Raw genomic sequence first — 15,820 nt, 5'->3', positions numbered from 1 at the left:
AAAATGCTAATAGGCCTAAGGTTTTTGTTCTTAACCATAATAGTTTTGGGACTCAAAAAGCTTCTTGTTGCTATATGTGTCAAACATTTGGCTGAATCAAATTTAAGAATGGCTAACGATAGTGGGAGAAAATTCTGTCAGAACAACAAGCATAGAGTATTCTACAGTCTGTAGCTGTGTTTCCATTACCCTTTAAATTTTGCAAATTGAAATTGTGAATTGAATCTACGCTTAATGGAAACTCGTTAATAGCACAAAAACTCCCATATATCGCAAAAAGGTATTTACGCTCCCATAAGGTGTCACAGTCCTGTCTGTTCATCTGGTCTCCCCCTGTCATTTTGTCATTTTTGGTTTCACCCTCATCAGCCTGTCATCCCCATCACCTGTGTTTAATTAGTCATCTGTGTCACCTGTGTTTAATCATCTAGTCACCCTTTATAAGTCTGTTTGTATCTTCAGTTCATGTCGGTCTTTAACCTTGGATGTCGTGTGTGTAAGTGCTCCTGCCTGATCCTGCCTGTTCCTGCATTGTTCTTCTTGAAGTATTATATAAAATATATTGTTAATTGTTTATCTTGTCTCTCGTCTTGTCTCGTCCTGCACACACCCCTGACAGAAAGACCGACCCAAAACAGTTCACGGCGTCTTCCCCTGCGTTTTTTTTCCGTTTTTTGAATCAGTGTTTGTTTTATTTAATCTTTTTTTCCTCATGGATATCCCTGCCGTCTGCATCATCCTGCTGGAGCAGGGGAACCGCTCTCTCGAGGACCACATAAGTGACTTTATGTACCTCGCGCCGATGACGCATTACCCGGACCGCTGCCTGTGCACATTCTTCCGTGCAGGACTTAACATCGCCACTAAAGCGCAGCTGTCCAGGGAGGGTCCTCGAGAGAGCCTCGCCGGTTACATCGAGTGGGTGCTGGTGTCCAGCAGAGCTTCGTTGACCGCGAAGGATGACACCAGCCCCACTCCAGACCCAGAACCCAGCCCAACATCACCCCGACAAGCGGAGTTGCAGCCCGAGCCCACCGACGATGGAGAGCCCGAGCCGAGAGCGACAGAGCCAGAGCCGGACCCATCGGACCAGGTGCGAGAGCCGACTGCAACATACGCAACGGTGGAGTATGACGTGGAGCAAGAGAGGGCAACAGAGAGCCCTGCCCACTGCACCACCACTGGGGGTGAGCTTGAGGACCATTCTGGGGACCTCATCGACTTCTCCTCTGAAATATCCGTCTGTCCTGACTTCCCTATCAGCCCGGAATTCCCACCCGCCCACCCTCTGTCTTCCACACCCATGCCTGGGTGGCCGCCGCTGTCCCCTGACAGCCCCTCAGCTCATCCTCAGCCCAACACCTGTACAGTGGGCTCGCCGCGGGGCTGCCAGCTTCCATCGGCGTCTCGGCTGGAGGATCCCTCAGCTCCGCCTCCAGCCTCCGAGTCCAGGACTCCGCCTCGGCCCTTCGACCCCGCGGTTCCACCACGGCTCTCGACGCCCTCCTCTCCACCGTCGCCCGTCGATCCACCAGCTCCACCGGGCTCCATCGTCTTTCCGGCTCCGCCCTGGTCTGTCGTCACCCCATCGTCTCCTCCGGACTCTGCTCCTCCGGCTGTGCCTCATCACGCCGTCCCTCCGGCTCCTAGGGACTCCTCCTTCCTGCAGGCACAGCCTCCATCCTCTGTCGCTCCGGCTCCGCCGCGGATCTCCGGAACTCCGCCTCCGCCTCGGCCGCCAGAGCCTATTCCACCTTGGCCCTCCGGATCCTTGGCGTTACCCCGGATCATCGGCTCTCCGTCTCCGCCTCGGGCTCCTCCGCCATCTGCTCCGCCTCTGTCGGTCGGCCCCATGGAGTCGGCACGCCTTCCTCCACCATGGCTCCTCCCTCCGTCGGCTCCACCGTGGGCCGTCATCATGGCTGTGGTCTGGGTCAGTTCCTCCTGCTCCAGGTCCCTCCTGTTTCCTCCCTGGCTCCTCCCACCTTCGTCGCCCCCCTGGGGTCCGTTCTTCGTACCTCGCTTACTACATCCAAGATCAAATGACACATCCAAGATCAAATCATCGCGCTAACTATGAGCTCGCTATTCCGGTTCTCCGAACGCACCTGTTGTTGATGATTAGTATAGCTGGATGAAGTTATTTGAGATCACTGGGCGACTTAAAAGGGGCTACGTATCGATAGTAGAAACATTGATCGGCAACTTTTTGATTGGTCGGCGAACATGACGAAGGAGCGCGCTCAGTATTTTTCTGCAGCAGAGCAAGAACTCTTGATTTAGGGATTTCAGGAGTTTCAGAGTTTATTTAAAACGCAAGGGAACACTGCAAAGGCTGGAAAAGCAAGGAGAGCGGGCTGGCAAAAAGTTGTGAACACATTAAATGCGTTAATGCTGCCCATGTTACATGTTTTTTCCTTGATATGTTTTTTTATTTTTATTTTTATTTTTTTATACACTACCGTTCAAAAGTTTGGGGTCAGTAAGACTTGTAATAGTCTTTAAAGAAGTCTCTTATACTCATCAGGGCTGCATTTATTTGATTAAAACTACAGAAAAAACAGTAATATTGCAAAATGTTTTTACAATATAAAATAATGTTTTTTTTTATTATTATCTTAACATACTTTAAAATAGAATTTATTCCTGTGATGAAAAGCTGAATTTTTATCAGCTGTTTCTCCAGTCTTAAGTGTCACATGATCCTTCAGAAATCATTCTAATATGCTGATTTATTATTAGAATGATCAATGTTGGATAATATCAACAGTTGTGCTGCCAAATATTTTTTGGAACCTGTGATATATATATATATACTTTCTTGCAAGATACTTTTTTTTCCCCACGTGAGTCAGTCCGCGTCAGTCGTGCTCTTTAACCAATCAGATGTGACCTCGCCATTTCAACCAATCATAACCTGTCAGGAGCGCAGCCTAAATCCTGTTTACATGAAATAAACCTGCTCCAGAGCAGGTTTAAGCTTGCGCACCTGTTGCTATGACAGCAAGTCGCGGATGAGCTTCGAAGAAGATTGAAGATCGAAGATTGTTGACAAAATCGTCAACAATCAAATCCAGCTAACTTAGTTAGCGAGGTAAGAAGAACGGACCCCAGGACTTTGTTGACTTTGTTTGTTGTCCCCCTCCAGGGGTGCCGTCCTCCGCCAAAGCCTCCTCCCACATGGACTCTGTTTTTTCGCCCCCCTTCTCTTTTTTGTTGTTCCCCACGGCGCGAGGACGCGCCTTTTCGGAAGGGGGTGTAATGTCACAGTCCTGTCTGTTCATCTGGTCTCCCCCTGTCATTTTGTCATTTTTGGTTTCACCCTCATCAGCCTGTCATCCCCATCACCTGTGTTTAATTAGTCATCTGTGTCACCTGTGTTTAATCATCTAGTCACCCTTTATAAGTCTGTTTGTATCTTCAGTTCATGTCGGTCTTTAACGTTGGATGTCGTGTGTGTAAGTGTTCCTGCCTGATCCTGCCTGTTCCTGCATTGTTCTTCTTGAAGTATTATATAAAATATATTGTTAATTGTTTATCTTGTCTCTCGTCTCGTCTCGTCCTGCACACAACCCTGACATAAGGTGGTTCTTCAGGCAATTTGAAGAAGGAATATTTCTTCAAAACAGCAATGAAACATGTTTTTTTTTTTTGCATTTACAGATCACATTCTATTAAATATAGCCAAAATCCTACAAAAATCCATTGCCATAACTTATTGAATGAGTTAAAAAAGTTTCAGTCGGTTAATGGAAACACTGTCATTATACAGCGCTGACATTTATAAAATAGGACCAAAGTTTTGCACAAATCTGTAATGGAAACGCAGCTACTGAGTGCAGTTTCTGTGTCATCCCTAACAACGCTCTTTAACTGTGGCATGTACAGTAGTCAAAATTTGACGTGGATCAAAAACTTTCATCAAAGTTGTTCTAAAACCAAAATAATAAGCGCTCTTGTCTTAGGACAACTTTGATCTTTTTTTTTTTTTGATCCACTTCAAATGTTGACTACTATAGATCATTGCTTAAATATCTGACAGATCATGAGTGCTTCACTTTCTAGTTGCTTCTAGAAGTCACTGATCTTTTGCAAAACATTTTTTTTTTGAATGTCCCAGACCAAAGACAGGATGCTGGGCAGAATAATTATTTTTGTTGTTGTTTTCTGTTTTGTACTGTACTCTACAGCAGCGGTTCCCAATTCCAGTCCTCGCGATCCACCGATCTGCATATTTTGTGTGTTTCTGACGTTTTTTCTATTCCAACGTTACTACCCTTCGAAGTGGACATCACAGGATATTCCGCCATTATTCATTAGTTCAAAGCGAGCGTATGTGTTCTATCTGAAGGTCATTAAAGCGCGCGAGACGTAAATTTAAAATGCATTTATTTACAGATGCACTTATGTCACACTTCTCTAGTAAGTTTCATCTGTGTGTGAAGACGCTACATGCGGTGGCATAACGCAAATATGTGAATGAATGTTTCGAAGTATAGTAAACAGATTTCCCCCGCTTAGGGAGCATGGAGCAATGAACACTTTGCAGGAACCATGTCAATCGGATCGCAGTTTCTGCACAGACCTCACTTCTAGTGAGCTGGTTATCTGAATCAGGTGTGTTAACTAAGAAAGACATGCAAAATGTGCAGAGCGGTGGGGCACGAGGACTGGAATTGGGAACCGCTGCTCTACAGTACATTAAAATAAGGAATAAAACAGTTGCAAATGCATAGATTTGTTGTGTTCATCATGTGAAAAGTTTTTTATTTGTATTGTTTTCGTAGTATTGTTTTGAATTGATCTCATCAGTGTGTAAAACTGTGTTGTAGTGTGTGTGTGTGTGTGTGTGTGTGTGTGTTTGAGGATTTGTGTGTCATGTCTGTGTCACGGTGAGATGGAGGAGATCTGGGTCCAAATGCGGGGAAGAAGATATTTATTGAATAAACACAAATTAACAAACGAGCAAACAAAACCAAAAGGCCAACACGGCAGAACACGACTTGAATACAAAACCAAAGATAAACAAAACAGGAAACACGGTCTAGGAGCCAGGATAAGTAACACAGAAACAAACCACACAGAAGACAATGCAGCCAGAATGAGTAGTGGGAAATGAGAGTTCTTATAGACCAGATAATTGTGAACAGGTGAGAGCATTGATGAGTGCTAATGACAAGACAGGTGTTACAATCAGGGAAGTGCAGTGCAGGGAAAACAGCGACCTCAGGTGGCTGAGGGAAGCCCCACAGCCCAGATCATGACAGTCTGAGAGCAAAGTTTGGTTTTTCAGCAAGATTGAGTTGTTTTGAGCGGAGAGCTTCATTTTGACCTCAATATATGACGTTTGGGGAATTGAGTTAGAAGTTGTCAATTTGTGTTTAGAGTTTCGCAAATAAGAGGCATCATTTCAAGAAATGTGTTTAAGCAATTGAGAAAAACTGTAATATACTAATATACATACTTGGCCATCCCATCACCTTCAGCTTCCTCAGCACCTTGGTGATGTGTTTGGGATCATTATGTTGGAAAACTGCCGTTCGGCCTAGTTTCTGGAGGGAAGGACAGACCATGATGCTACCACCACCATGCTTGACTGTATTCAAGACCAAATTTTCTTGGTACTCCTCACCAGGGCATCGCCACACATGCTGGACACCATCTGAGCCAAACAAGTTTATCTTATAATCTCATCAGACCACAGGACTTGGTTCATGCTCTTGGACAGGTTGTTTTTAGCAAACTGTTTGCAGGCTTTCTTGTAAGCCAGCTTCGGATGAGGCTTCCTTCTGCCTATGCAAACCGACTTGTTGTGTGACGTATGGTCTGAGCACTGACAAGCTGACCTTCTACTTCTGCAACCTTTAAAGCAATACTGGCAGCACTCATGCATTGTTTTTTGAACCTGACGCACAGAACGAGTGCTCAACTTCGTTAATCAACCCTTGCGAGCCCTGTTCTGAATGGAACCCATCTTGGAAAACCTCTGTATGACCCTGACCACTGTAGTGTAACTCGGTATCAGGGTGTTAATGAACCTCTGATGGCCTAGTCCATCTTATAGTATATCTTTTATAGAAGATATACTAAAATGGTTGCTAAAATGTGAGGGGTTTACTCACTTGTGATATGCAGTAGTATTAATTCAGTCCCAAAAACTTTTTAGTTTTAGTGTTAGTGTCAAAAAATTTGTTGTTTAAGCACTGTGCTGATTTGCTGAAGTAAACATCTTTTACAGAACAGTGCCGTACAGGTTTGTGGGTGATGAGGCATAACCCTGAAGACCTCACGTATCAACGCTGCGTACACACAAAAACTTTACGTATGCCAGATTTCACGCTCACGTTTGGATTTACTAGCGATGAAATTAACGTGAGAATGTGCGTTGATCTGCGCCAACTTCATGTCTGGCGTACGTGTATTTCTTGTGCGTGTTTGTTTTATTTCCCTTGGCGACTCCTAGAGGCAATTATGTTAAATTGCACACTACAAAGTATCGCACCAACACATGTGAAAAACATTGCTATTAATTTATAATTGATAAAATAGGTTAATTGACAATATTTTTTTCCAATTATATGATTTAGAACAAATAAAAGCATTTGCAAATGTATACAACCCTTAGTCTATGGCAAAGGCAGTGTTGGCCTTATTGGAGGACATTGTCAATGGCCGAATCCGAAGGGCAGGGCCGTGCACAGACCTTTTGATGGGCATGTGCTGAAACTGAAAAAAGGGCACCCCCCCCCCCTAACCCCTCCACCACCAAAAAAAAAAAACACACAATAATATTCTTATATTATATTTAATTAGTATTAATAAATTTTATACATATAATATATACATATAGATGGTATCTTATGTATATATCTTATGTATATATATATATATCTTATGTAAACTAATTAAAAAAACACTGTGATCCACTGGGATGTCCCTCTCAATGGCTATATAGGCTATATAATATGATGAAATGTTAATAAATTACATCATGTAATTTACAAGCATCAGCAAATTCAGCAGATAGCCACAAAATCAAAATAGAAATTTCTTATAATATATTTTACCTAGCTGACAAGGATCACTTGGTTGCTTTGTGTCAAACTAAATCACATTATGTCAACATCACACCGTGTGGTGATGCATTATATGAACCTTTATAGACATAGGCCTACTTTAAGACAACGTTGCACTTATTCAAACAACAATATATTTTACCATTACAAGACAAAGACGTTCATCTGCTTCCGCTCTATGACTCTGACTGATGTGCTGAAACGTAAGTCGCCGCTGTTCTCCTCTTACCTGCATATTTACATCAGACCATTTCTTTTTTAATTCGTTCACAGTGCGATGTTCAGACCCCACTGCGTTAACCGCGTCAGCTAAACTCTCCCACTCTATTTTTTCTATTGATTTTTTTACAAACTTGCAAATAACAGTTTTTCTCCGGTCTACCTCCGATAGGAGCACCTTCAATTCACATTCTGTGAAGTTTCTCTTGCTTGCTTTTTCGTTTTGTTTTGCCAAAGTGGAGTCATTACCATATTAATACGGGGGAGGAGGCAGGGAGGGGTTTTGCGCTCGTGCATGTGCGCTCAATTTCACGTTAATTCGGATGTACAAAGAGATTATGCGTGGAATTCCCCGTACGCAGTGTTTCATACATCTGATTTTTTTACTGCGTACGCACATTTACAGCTTTGTCCGTACGCAATGTTTTAAGTATTAATTCAACGCAAGTGTTTGTACATGAGGCCCCAGATCTCATGAAGCTATATCCTTATATGTAGATGGACCACCGTCAGCGGGTACTGATCTACAGCATTTCAAGAGCATGTGATATCCACGGGGATGTTTCTTGACAGGAGGAACATATTTAGTATTAGGCGCTTAAACACTAGGAGTTTTTTCAAAGTTCCTAGAACTATTGGCAGAAGTAGCTGCTTTTTGGCACATTCGCACTGTAGGAACAAGGAATGGTTTTAGTTCTAAGTAGACCATTTTTTTCCGAACTAAATTAGCTCCTACTTCAGAATTAATTATAAAATATTTCAATAGGCGCTATCAGTGATGCAAGAAAATGTAAAAATATTTCAGAGTTCCTGCTTCTGATGCAAATGCAACCAGGAAAACTGCCCGAGGGGGGACTTGGTTAGTTCCTAGAACTAACACAGTGTGATTGTATAGATGTCAGAATATTACATTTGCATGGTGAGAACAAAAAAAACACTGTGTTTGTTTATGTATATTTTATTAAGATAAGTTATTGATTTTACATATATGTTATATTACATTTATAATGATATATATTTCTTTGACGCCGTGTTGTTGTTGTTTTTTTTTGTTGTTGGTGTTTTTTTTTGCAACCCTTGAGAACCCAGAGTTTCCCTTATTTCAAGGTTAACATAACATCCTTTTAGAAACGGGTCTCTGTGTACAACAAATTTCTTAAAAGACGCATACGTAATAGAACACACTTGCCACTTTTAAAACCCCATGAGCAGATTCACCCAGAACTTACTAAAGAACAACTCAAACATAAAAGTAAATCAGAAAACTAATGAAGTAGCCTATGAAAACCATTAATGTAAGAAAACACATGAGTGTGTTCCTCACTCTTCATATCTGCTGCAGATGAAGTTGAGTTTGTGAGATTCAGGAAGGCTGATCCAGCGTGATCTCCTCCAGACTGAACTGCTCCTTTTCTGTTCTCGAGTTTGCAGTTTTCTGGTGTGGTTCCGTTCCCTGGAGCCCAGTTGTGATAGCACACCATCTCTCCACTCACCCAGAGCCACATGTTCATGATGCAGTAGTTGTGTAAACCCAACCACACCGCCGCAGTAGACGCCCGTTTAACCACGTTCATCACACGCCGCTGAATCTCTTCTGAATGAACCGACACCAGATCCACATGATTCTGTCTGCAGTATCTCAGAGCTTCAGACCACGTCAGATTCTCTTTGACCACAATCAGTTTATCTGGACACAAAACAAACCACAAGCAGAAACTAGAGAGAGACTGATCAAAAACAACATGCAGAACAAACACTGTGGATGAATTTGTCGTGTCAGACATGTAGCGTGAACTTTAAGAGATCTGGAGGTGATGATGGATTGAGTGTGTTTTGTGAGGATCTACTCACCTTCATGACACACGAAAGGAAATTTGTTGGTGCAAAAGTTGTCATGCCATTGTCCCTGAGTGTTCAGTTTGACAGCTGCACAGTTTTCACCAGGGCTAACATTATTAGGTTCACCAGCGTACCAGTATCTGAATGAGGAGTTACTCTGATCTGACCACTGCCATGAGTCTCTGACTCTGAACAGACCGATCCAGAGTAACTCAACACTTCCATTATTCACACTCTTCTTCAGCTCGTTCATGTCATTCGTGTTGTCAACGGTGGCCAGATCTGAGTATTTCTCTCTGCAGTATCTCTGAGCTTCAGCCCAGTTCTTGTTCTCATTTATAAATTGAAACTGATGCTGAACACATTCAGATACGGAGCAGAGAGCTGTGAAAGAGAGGCTTTGCTTTAATGCTTTTCATATCAGGATCAAACCTAGAAACTAGAAACCATAAATAAAACCACAAACACACTCACCAGTGAGAATAAGAATGAACAACAGAGTTTGGTCCATTTCTGTGGAGGTAAAGTACAGATAAACTCAGATTTCAAGTGTTTATAGACTCATTTTGATGTAAAACATGATTTCAGCGATACTTAAAAATCCATCTTAACAGGAAGATTAATGCACCATTCACAATGATTAAGACAATATTAACATGTCAAAAGTCTAATTCTAGTTAAAGAATGAAGATGTGAGTTGTTCTTACTTCAGAGGTTGTGTCTCTCTGTCCTGAGTCTGATGTTTCTTTCTGCAGCTGTAACATGATTCTTATATCTGCTCTTATCCCTCATTCAGCGTCACATCATTTGTTTATTACTCTAAACAAAAGCTCTTTTCATTATCTACCTTGTGTGTTTTTTTCTCTCTCTCTCAGTGTTGCTCTGTTGTGGTAATTCTCCAGAAGTGTGTTGATTTGAATGTGACTGGAGGGTCTGTATGTTCCTGTTTGCACACTGTGTAATAAAACATGCAAATCAAAGACAACATTATGGAAACAATAGACACAGAGAGCATACACATTATTTTACTTCCTCTTCATGTGACGTCAACTCAGTCAACATTATAACAGTACATTTCACTGGTGTTACAAAACATACTTGCTACTTGGACCTCTCTCTATTTTCAATGATGCACAGGCATGCGAGGACTTTCGGTGACTATACATGATTCAAATTCACATATTTGTCAGGGTGTCTAAACTCAGTCCTGCAGAGTTTATGTATGATCACAAGTTAAGAAACTGACTGACAAGGTGGACGACATGGAAAACAGAAACAGACGGAACAACCTGAGGCTGGTGGGTTTGCCGGAGCGGGAAGAGGGAGGCGATGCGTGTGCGTTTTTGGCGGCCTGGATTCCAAAAATATTGGAAATGGACTCGAGTACATCATTAGTTATAGAGCACGCACATATAGTCGGCCCACAATGAAACATGGATGCTCGGAACAGAAGACGGGTTGCCATTACACTACCAAGAACACTAATAATTAAGTTCCTAAACTTCAAGCAAAAAGAAAAGGTGCTTAGAGCGGCCAGGTCCAAGGGGGTGATTTCATTCAAGGAGCACACTCTTCGCTTTCTTCCGAGATGTTCGTTTGAAGTTCACAGGAAACAAAGAGCATGTAATGGAGTGAGACAGAAGCTGCGAGAGAGAGGAATCGGTAAACACAGGATCATATATCCCGCCCATCTACTTCTTACTCACCAGGAGAAATCAAGGGTGTTTGACACACCCGAGGCAGTCGAAAGCTTCATTGAAGAATTAGACACAGAATAAAGGTGGGCTCAATCCAATTGGACTACTTAAATCCTGAATGTAAAATAATTGTGTAAAATAATTCAGATCATATACCATGAACGTTATCCTCTTTTTGGTGTGAAGACTCGATAGTGATTAATGGATACTAATTTGTAAAATAATAATCAAAGGTATTCAGGTGTTATTGTTCTCTGGAAATGTGGGACAAGTGTGTTTATAGTTTGATATAATATGTGAGAATAATGTTACAAATAGGGTTGTTTGTGACAAATATAGACAGAAGTACCTGATAGTTCCTCACGGGTGTGTGGACCAATCAGCACCATATACGGAGAGAAAGGGGTGGTGGGTTAAAAGCAGTAGTATGGACACTACTGGGGAAATCGGGGTTGTTGTTGAATTTTCTTTAATAATAGGAGTGTTGTTCATTATTGTTTATATTTTCATTTTTTGCTTCTCAGTATTTAAGATTGTTGAGTTTGTAAAAGGCAAAATACCTCTTAATAGGAAATGTAACAGATCATGGGGAGACAGGAAATGTGAAATTTGTAACTTGGAATTGAAGAGGATTGGGCAATATTAAAAAAAATAAAGCAGTTACTGGATAGGATCAAACAATTACAAGCACAAGTAGTATTTCTTCAGGAAACTCACATGGTAAAAAGTGAAACGATTAGGTTTCGTCGGAGATGGCAAGGTCAGGTATTTGCTGCTTGTCACACTTCTAATGCAAGAGGAGTAATGACTTTAATTCATAGATCAATCCCAATACAGGTTCAGAAAGTAACTAAGGAGACACTAGGAAGATATATTGTCTTTGTCATGATCTGGGCTGTGGGGCTTCCCTCAGCCACCTGAGGTCGCTGTTTTCCCTTCCCTCCACTGCACTTCCCCAAATTGTACACTCATGTCTTGTCATTAGCACTGATTACACTCACTCCTGCTCACAATTATCTTGTCTATAAGAACTCTCATTTCCACTACTCTTTCTGGCTGCATTGTCTTTTGTCTTCTATGTTGTGTAATTCTCTGTCTCCGTATTTACCTTGGCTCTGAACCGTGTTTCTTGTTTTGCTTTCTGTTTATCTAGTCGTGTCTGTGCCGTGTTGGCCGGTTTGTTCGTTTATTTGTTTATTATTATTAAATAATTACTTACCCTGCATTTGGACCCAGACCTCCATTCTTACCCGTGACAGAATGCAGCCAGCTACTATGGGTCCAGCGGTGAGTTTTTCTTTTAAGGAGACGGTGACTTTGCCCGAGTGGATGGTGGCCACTTGCGCTCGTTGGACGGCGGAGGCAGCAGCGGCCGCTATCTCTGTTCCTGACGCGGCGCCATCCGCTGTCTCTGTTCCTGGCGTGGCGGTGACTGAGCCCGAGTGGATGACAGCCATTTTCGCTCGTTGGGCGGCGGAGGCGGCAGAGACCGCTATCTCCGATCCTGACGCGGCGGTGACCGCACTCTCTGTTCCGGACGCAGCAGTGACCGCTCTCTCTGTTCCGGACGCGGCGGTGACCGCTAGATCCGATCCTGACGCGGCGGTGACCGCGCTCTCTGTTCCGGACGCGGCAGTGACCGCTATCTCTGTTCCGGACGCGACAGTGACCACTCTCTCTGTTCCGGACGCGGCAGTGACCACTATCTCCGATCCGGACGCGGCAGTGACCGCGATCTCTGTTCCGGACGCGCCGGTGACCACTATCCCCGATCCTGACGCGCCGGTGACCGCGCTCTCTGTTCCGGACGCGGCAGTGACCGCGCTCTCTGTTCCGGACGCGGCGTTGACCGCGCTCTCTGTCCCGGACGCGGCGTTGACCGCGCTCTCTGTCCCGGGCGTGGTGGTGACCGCGTTCTCTGTCCCGGACGCGGCGGTGACCACGCTCTCTGTTCCGGACGCGGCGGTGACCATTCCCTCTGTTCCGGACGTGGCGGTGAGCGCTTTCTCTGTTAATGTAATTAACATTTATGGTCCAAATGATGACAATCCTACATTTTTAATGATTGTTTTTGTTAATTGCTAATTTGCCTGGATACTATTTTATTGCAGGGGATATGAATTGTGTACTAGATCCTACTAAAGATCGTTCAACAGGGATTGATAAAATGCATACTAAAGCCAGGTGATACTGGAATTTATGACCTTAATTTATTATATGTTTGGAGGGATCTTAATCCTGCAGCAGTATCATATTCCTGTCATTCTGGTATGCATCAAACACATTCACGTATTGATTACTACCTAATTTCCGCACAATTGCTTAACAATATAACAGACTGTAGTTATTACAGTATAGTCATATCTGACCATGCAGCAGTATCTTTATCATACAAAACTACAAAATTTATTTTAAAAAATCCTCCTTAATGGCGTTTTCAGATCGGATGGCTTAATGATTCAGAGTTTGTAGAATATGTGGGCAAACAAATTGATTTGTATTTTGAAATTAATAAGTCTGAAACATCTGCTTGTATTAGATGGGAAGCATTCAAAGCTTTTATTCGAGGACATATAATTGGGTTTTGTAGTTCAAATGCTAGAAAATCTAGACAAGAAATGAAACAATTAGAAGATCAAATAAAAAAAACTAGAAAATAATATTTTCCAGAAAACCATAGATACAGCAGAAGCAAAAGATAAACTTTTATTACTTTGGTCCCAATATAATGAATTGTCAGCAAGTAGAGCAGCATCAAAAGTTCTTAGGTTGAAACTAATTTTTTATGAATATGGAGATAAAACAGGACGGTTACTTGCTTGGCAAATTCGACAACAACAAAAAAGCATACAATCACAACAATTGAGAGTTCAACTGGACATATAGTTGACCCAGGAGAGATCAATGAAGCATTTAGAACTTATTAGGAAAAATTGTATAGTTCAGAATGCTCACTAAATGTAGATATCCAGAAGCAATTTTTAGATAGTGTAAATATACCTCAGATTTCAGTTAAAGAAAAAAAAAACTAATTAGATGAAGACTTCACATTACAAGAAATTGCAATAGCCATCGACTCTATGGAATCAGGAAAAGCTGCGGGTCCAGACGGGCTTCCTATAGAAATTTATAAGACGTTTAATGAAAAGTTGCTAACTCCTTTTATGGAAATGATAGTAGAGGCGTATCTTCAAGATCTTTTGCCTACATCAATGAGAGGAGCTTCAATTACATTATTATCAAAACCAGGAAAAACAAACACAAAGTGTGAAAATATGCGGCCAATTAGCTTGTTAAATTCAGACGCAAAAATATTAAGTAAAGTTCTAGCTAAGAGAAGGTACATTACCAAATTTAATAGGAGAGGATCAAATTGGTTTTATACAATCAAGGCTGGAGCCGTGCATCAATTATCGCCAGCTCAACTCTCAGATCATCCAACAACTCTACCCACTTCCTCTGGTCCCTGCTGCCCTTGAAGAACTCCAGAGGGCAAATATTTTCTCCAAGTTGGACCTGCGGAGTGCTTACAACCTCATACAAATCCGAGCTGGAGATGAGTGGAAGACGGCCTTCATAACACCTACCGGACACTATTCATACCGGATAAGTCTTGCCGTCTTCCAAACATTTATGAATGAGGTGTTCCGGGAGTATCTCCATCGTTTTGTTGTGGTCTACATAGATGACATCTTGATTTACTCGCGGAACAAGGCCGAACATAGCCAGCACGTCCAGTAGGTCCTAATGAATCTCCAAGAACACCAGCTCTACCTCAAATTGAAGAAGTGTGAGTTCCATCAACACTCTCCCCAGTTACTTGGATATATTTTGAGTGAAGAGGGTGTGCAGATGGACCAGGGGAAGGTTCAGGCCATACAGGATTGGCTCACACCCGGTACTGTGAAAGAACTCCAACGTTTTCTAGGTTTTTCAAATTTCTACCGATGTTTCATCCAGAACTACAGTAAGATCACAGCTCCGCTTACCTCCCTCCTGCAGGGTAAACCCAAACACCTCTCCTGGAACCCTGCGGCCCACAAAGCATTCCAACAACTTAAAACCATATTCAGCACCGCTCCTTTACTACACCATCCGGACCCTGAACTTCCCTTCCCAGTTGGAGTTGACGACTCCACCACAGGAGTAGGAGCGGTCCCAAGCAGTCGGTGAGCCTCCTCTCCTCCTCCCTTTGACTACTATTCATGTAAGCTGTCTCCGCTGAAGCAAAACTACAACGTTGGAAACCGTGAACTCCTGGCCATCAAACTAATCTCCAGGACATTCCCAAATCATCACCCATTGGATTCTATCTACACAAATACCCTACAATGGACTTAAGCATCATTACTGCTCAATACTTCCTTGCACTTCAATGTACCAACCTTGTCAATAAAACTCTTTGGTTTTCACCTTCACCCTGGTTTTCATCTCAGTCTCCGTTCTCATCCCTATTGTGTCTTCACAAAATCATGGTGAAATGGTATATACATTGCAGTATAATTGTTGAACATGGCATGCTAAAATACACATACATCAGTAAAGTGGAGGCAGAGTTTGAGACAGTCTCAGACAAATGTGCATTGCTGTTGAATTATGATACAAAATATTTAAGTGCATGTTTGATCATTTGTAGACCTTAACCTTAAATGGATAATTCACCCAAAAATGAAACTTCTGTCATTAATTTTCACCCTCATGTTGGTCCAAACCCGTAAAACCTTCATTCATTTTCAGAACACAAATTAAGATATTTGTTATGAAATCCAAGAGCTTCCTTACTCTCCATAGACTGCAACGGAATAGCATAGTATAGACTTATAATATAATTACAATTTTATAGCTAAAAATAAGCAAAGGTTAATCATAGTCTGAAAATCATATAATAAACACTAGATTTATTTCTTTACTGCACGCCACTGATCTGCACGCTCTTCTCCAGCATGCGCTTTCTCCTGTTTTTCACACAAAGCCATGCGCTCGCATAAT

The 15,820-nt window shown here is 42.4% G+C and overlaps 1 protein-coding gene and 1 pseudogene across 1 annotated transcript; one reads left to right on the top strand and one right to left on the bottom strand.

The window, feature by feature from the left end:
• Positions 1-8,615: 8,615 nt before the first annotated feature.
• Positions 8,616-9,645, bottom strand: LOC141333038 (C-type mannose receptor 2-like; annotated as a pseudogene).
• Positions 9,646-14,578: 4,933 nt separating this feature from the next.
• On the top strand, positions 14,579-15,004 carry LOC141333037 (uncharacterized). Its single transcript, XM_073837984.1, has one exon. It carries the CDS (start codon positions 14,579-14,581, stop codon positions 15,002-15,004), a length of 426 nt encoding a protein of 141 aa, XP_073694085.1.
• Positions 15,005-15,820: the final 816 nt, after the last annotated feature.

Source organism: Garra rufa, chromosome 4 (assembly GCF_049309525.1).
Source record: "Garra rufa chromosome 4, GarRuf1.0, whole genome shotgun sequence".
Lineage (NCBI taxonomy): Eukaryota > Metazoa > Chordata > Actinopteri > Cypriniformes > Cyprinidae > Garra > Garra rufa.
The sequence above is the reverse complement of the archived record's forward strand: the minus strand, read 5'-3'. Positions and strand labels throughout refer to the sequence as shown.

Excerpts from the sequence above, each read along its gene's own strand:
- LOC141333037 (XM_073837984.1), top strand. The coding sequence starts at position 14,579 with ATGAATCTCCAAGAACACCAGCTCTACCTCAAATTGAAGAAGTGTGAG.